Source organism: Centruroides sculpturatus, unplaced genomic scaffold, assembly GCF_000671375.1.
Source record: "Centruroides sculpturatus isolate CEXI.00-Female unplaced genomic scaffold, Cexi_2.0 scaffold68, whole genome shotgun sequence".
NCBI classification, from domain to species: Eukaryota; Metazoa; Arthropoda; class Arachnida; order Scorpiones; family Buthidae; genus Centruroides; species Centruroides sculpturatus.
Genome location: NW_019384331.1, coordinates 1,054,127 through 1,059,396, shown reverse-complemented (window position 1 = coordinate 1,059,396; position 5,270 = coordinate 1,054,127). Strand labels below are relative to the sequence as shown.

Genomic DNA, 5,270 nt, shown 5'->3' with positions numbered 1-5,270 from the left:
TGTCGCTTCGCGTTGAATTTTCGTCGATGTTAAGCCTAACGAAGACTATTGTATCGTTAAAAATTATTTTTTTATTTTGTACAAACAAAATAAATATATTGAAAAATATAAAAACAATAAAAAATTATACTTCAGATGTTAATTTAGTATCAAAAACGCAAAATATTTCAGTAGCCCAAGAAATAGCCGAAGATTGCAGCGCCACAGCACTAGCGAAAATTTAAATTTGCCAACTAGAATGCTTTCGGATATGTGAGTTCCCAGACGAGGTTCGAACTCGAGTAAACCGTGAAATTCTTGCGCGACACAAAATGTAAACAACGAGACTCGGAATGGTTCGGAGTATGTGTCAACTATCTGATAAGGTCTTAGCGGAAGACAAACTCTAACACGAGCGCTCATAAACAGGTAGATCTTTGACTCGCGTGTCTATAAAATGTTGGCCGAAATAAACCTTTTCGAACAAAAAAATAAAGGAATTTTTGATAGGTGAAAGGTGAAAATGATCGTTAAATTTTTAGACATCAAAAATGGTAAATAACGGCCTGAGTTATGAGTGCAGGTGTTATTATTTTATAAACAGTCATCGAGCAGAGTTGACAAAGACGTATCAGATGGACACCTCGAATCGGACCTTTCCCGAAATGCGAACAGTGGGGGAAAAACTATAAAAATCGGAACTTCAAGGTCGAAGAAGAGTCTCCTCCGGATTAAGCCTATAGTGGTGATTTAAATTGTGTTGTGCATCCGCCGCTCACCGAGGACGCCGCAACGAAACAACGAACTTCTGCTTCGTCCGGATATCCTTCTCGTCCGCCCGAACTGCAACCGAGATCACGAACTTTCGCCGTTCCCAGGAGATTTTGGAATTGTCCATTATCAATGTAAGCATGAATTCGAACAAATAAACGGGTTTTATCTTGTAAAACACTTGTACATCATTTGCCTCCTTCGCCACCGCCCACATACGCGGTTTCCCTTAGGCTCATTCTGACGTGAGATAGACTTTTTCCCCCTCAACGTCGGCAAACCTTACAGATAACAGACGTTTCAGATAACCAGCTTTCAGATAAACGACGCTTTACTGTATTCTTAAAAATCAGGCATTTGCATTTTTAAATAAACTGCAACTTTGTAATATGAAATTATTTGATAAGATTATAGATATTGCTAAGTTGTCTCATAAAATTCAAGCACATAGTAGACACAGGCACTCCTTTTTATTGAAAATGCCCAAGCCCTGTATTACACGAGCAAATGAAATTAAAGTCTTTTGTGTACTAAACTTTGATGTGTTAGCATGCAAATTTTAACAGATTATCCTTCTACTGGTTATTTTATATCAGCTGATTAAATTTCATCATCTTACATTCAGTAGAATTTTTTTCTTTAATATCAAACACAGAGAAGACATTCATTAAATATCCAGCTCTTAAATTTTTTAAACAATATGAATCTGATCTCAGATTGCCTCCCAAGGCAGTTCTTACTCACTAGGGTATATAGACAGAAGCTGCCATTTATTACATGGACCACTGAGAAAGTAAAATTGATTCTCAATAATGTAGATTCTGAGAAAGCAATGGCTGTTGGCATTGCAAAAGAAAAATTTTTAAATTTGTTAATCCATTAACATTTTGTAGAACTATCAGCAGCTGCTGGTTTCTACATGTTTCAGTTACCAGTTTGGAAACTGCAAATCTTCCATTGAGCAAAGCAATTGAAATTGTGGACAAAGTATGTAACATGCTACTGAAAAACAAAAGTAACCTATCTGAAAGGTTGTACAAAAAGCTGCAGGATAAAAATCCAGGAATTTTGGAGCAATCAATTATATCCAGCATTCTACAAGGAAATAGAGAGTGTATTTCTGGTCTAACAACTGACTAACAATAAATTTAAATAAGCACTAAATACACCACCTTGCATGGAAAGAAGTTCCTCTAAATATAAATCTATATTTTTTGAGAAAAGGCAAAGAGGTAAATGTATTTAGTGTGGTACTGCAACTATTAACTGTTGAGGAATAATGCTCGGTATCAATAAATGATTTTAAATTGTTGTTTTATTAAATCATAATTTAAAAATGTATATTTCGAGCATTTAAAGTACATAAATATATGCATATTTCAGCGATTTTATAAATTCATAAAGATCTGGCCCTTAATCCTCACAGTATTTTCATAAAGACTATAAGCTGTAAATGTATTTTTTTCCAGTCTAAAACATTATTATTATGGCTATAAGTGATATCAATTTTATTAATTTATGCATTTGTTAAAAATGGATTAGCACAATTAATTTATATGGATGTAGAATTATTTTCTTTATAAAAAGTATAAAATGATATAGACTCCATTATAGACAATAGGTTCAACAAAGAATGCACATTCTCTGGATACGCATATTAAGGAGCATTTATATTCCCTCAAAAAGGACCTACCATCTAATGCTTTGACTGCTTGCTCTAAAAATCACATAAAAGTATCTCTTGGTGAAGACCATACTTCATTCACAGACCAGGCTTTTTAAAAATCTTGAGAAATTAGAAATTTATAAATTTTATAAGGCTTCAACTAGGAGCACAGCCATAAATTATAGAGATGTTAAAACCTTATCTACAGCTTGGAAATCATTATTTCAGATAAACTTTGCCAATTCAGAGGCCTGTGAATTTTGATCCAAACAACACACTAGTTTTAAACATGGAGTTTCAATGGGAATGCCGTTGTCTCTATGGAAAACTGAATATGTACTTTGTTGTTAATTTTTCTTGGTATCTTACCATCAAGATAAATTAATAAAACTTTGCAGATATATAGATTGGACATTTTACTCTTTAACGGTATTTTTTTCAGCTTGTAACAGGTTCCACTAGGGAGTGCAAAAATGTGAACAATTCTTATTTTGATTGTTTCACACAATAAATGTGCATGTAAAACTCTATAAAAAATAATGGATATAGCTCTTATGTAGTTGTATCACATAGTTTTTATTTGATCAAAATTGGCAGTCTTTTCTGAGATATCTGGGAAAAACTACAGGAAGTTTTTAAATTTTTGCATCACAGCACATGTGAGTTCAAAGCTGAAATTTGACCTACCAAAAAAGTTTTGATCCAGTTGTAGATTTAGGCAGGAACACCATAGACTGTAGTAATGCCCTTTGGAATGAGATTATAGAGTTTTCAATATATAGAATAATTAAAAATTTTTATTAAATTTAAAAAAAAAATTTTTAATTAAATTTTTTAAATTAAATATTTGTTTTAAAAAATTATTATTATTTAAAACAAATATTTAATCTTAAATTATATTTTATGAATAGAAACCAAAAAGACATTGGAGCAACATGCTGCTGAATTATACAGAAATGCAAACAGAATATCTACAGACTTAAAAGGTAAGCAGAAATAACCAAATTTTAATATAATACTTATACTTTATCATCCAACCATCACTCACTCCCTTGTCCTATTTAAGTAAGATCTGGTTTTGTTATTTTAGCCATCAATCTATTCTATTGTTAATGTATCCCTCCTATATTCCTAATTCTAACATATATTTCTAGTAACTAACATTCAAGATTTTTTGGACTGTTTGTATATTAAATCTTAGATATAAGTTCCCAATTTTCCTTATTAACACACACTCATTTTTTCACAATATGATCTAACCATTTAAGTTTATTTTTCATTAATTTATTATATGTATTATTTACATCTGATTTATTTGTAATCAGTCTATTTTTGATTTTATTTCTTACTAGCTATACCGGGCCACGCTTTGCTGTGGCTCAAAATGTATCTATTATAAATGTATAACACTCCCCGCGGGGGGGAATTTAGAAAAATCCCTTCTTAGTGTACATTCTCTTGACGAACCCTATTAAAATGCAATCAAAAATGCAAAAAACTGCTTCTAAAATATTATAATAGAAGCTGAGTTCTTCATGGTAAGCCTTAATTTTGTTTCTCTCCCCCGCAGGAGGAAATTTTGACATCTGTATAATATAAAAACATGTGCATATTCGAATGTAATGTTGTTTCAAAATTTCAAAGCAATTGATGATGAATTTTCAGAGATTTAAGATTTTGAACAAGTGAACATTTACATTTTTATTTATATAGATTGTTATTCTGCTCATTCATATATTTTACATAATGAAATTTATTTACTACAATTTAATTAACTTTCTTACCTTTACATTGTGGAAAATAGTTGTATTAAAAAAAGGATTTACTTCATACTACAAAGAGATTTTTTAAAAGAATAAGCTAATTTTCTTCTGTATAATCTAACAGATTTTATCAAAATTGTATAAATATATTAATTAAAAGTAGTTATTATTTTAAAATTTAAATATGTTTTATGAAAATGATACATCATTAAAAATTAACTGAATATTTAAATGCAAAAAATTTTTATTTTCAAAATTTTCAATGCAGTTAATCAGTGACCTGGAAATTTTTGAATTAGAGTATCATTCCTTATACCTTACTATATAGACCAGGGGTGGCCAACTTTTGTGTACATAAGATCTACTTTTTACCTTAAAAATGTGTCGCGATTGACTTGTCGTAGGCGTAGTCTAAGTGGCGAGGGGAGACACAGAGGTTCTATATCAGTACAGTTGCGTTTGCGCATTATGTTCACGCGTTGCATTTGGTTACAAGTGTAACACATTAAGTCAAGACATTGCGCACGATCGACTTGTTGGCTACCCCTGATATAGACAAAGGATTCCACAATCCAAATTATCCAGGATAAATTATGAGAATCCTGATCAAATTTCAAACCTAGATTCTCACACTGATGGACTGATTCTTTACTTTGTGACTATTAATCAATAATAAAAAATCTCAAAATTCTTATAATTATTATGTATTTTTATAATGTAGGTATGATTAGAGATATTAAGACCAGATGTGCTGAAACTGCCAGTGAAGCAGATATCAGAGTGTATGAAACACAGGTAAATATTATTTAATAAAGTAGAATTAATTATATATTGAAAATTATAACCAACCAATGGTATTAAGTGGGGCAAATAAATGAAATAAAATTAATTTTAGTTTATTTATTTGCTTTACTAAATGTTAATAAAATCAGAATTTTAATTAATTATTTTTTAAATAACTGGCATTTAAAAAAAATTAAAAAACAATTTTTTAAAATGTATACCTTGAAATATATTATAACTAGCGACCCCACCACGCGTTGTTGTGGCTCAAAATGTATCTATTATAAATGTATAACACTTCCCCGTGG

The 5,270-nt window shown here is 30.7% G+C and overlaps 1 protein-coding gene across 4 annotated transcripts in view; it reads left to right on the top strand.

Annotated features, from left to right (window-relative positions):
• The window catches only part of LOC111630158 (syntaxin-1A-like), a 44,211-nt gene that overhangs the window by 23,741 nt on the left and 15,200 nt on the right, over positions 1-5,270 (top strand). For all 4 annotated transcript variants that reach the window (XR_002757467.1, XM_023374225.1, XM_023374234.1 and 1 more), the window contains exons 4-5: positions 3,328-3,402; positions 4,901-4,974. Coding sequence is in view for 3 of the 4 variants with exons in the window: in XM_023374225.1 (XP_023229993.1) it covers positions 3,328-3,402; positions 4,901-4,974 (149 nt within the window). In the remaining variant the exon portion in view is untranslated. The remainder of the gene's footprint in view (positions 1-3,327; positions 3,403-4,900; positions 4,975-5,270) is intronic.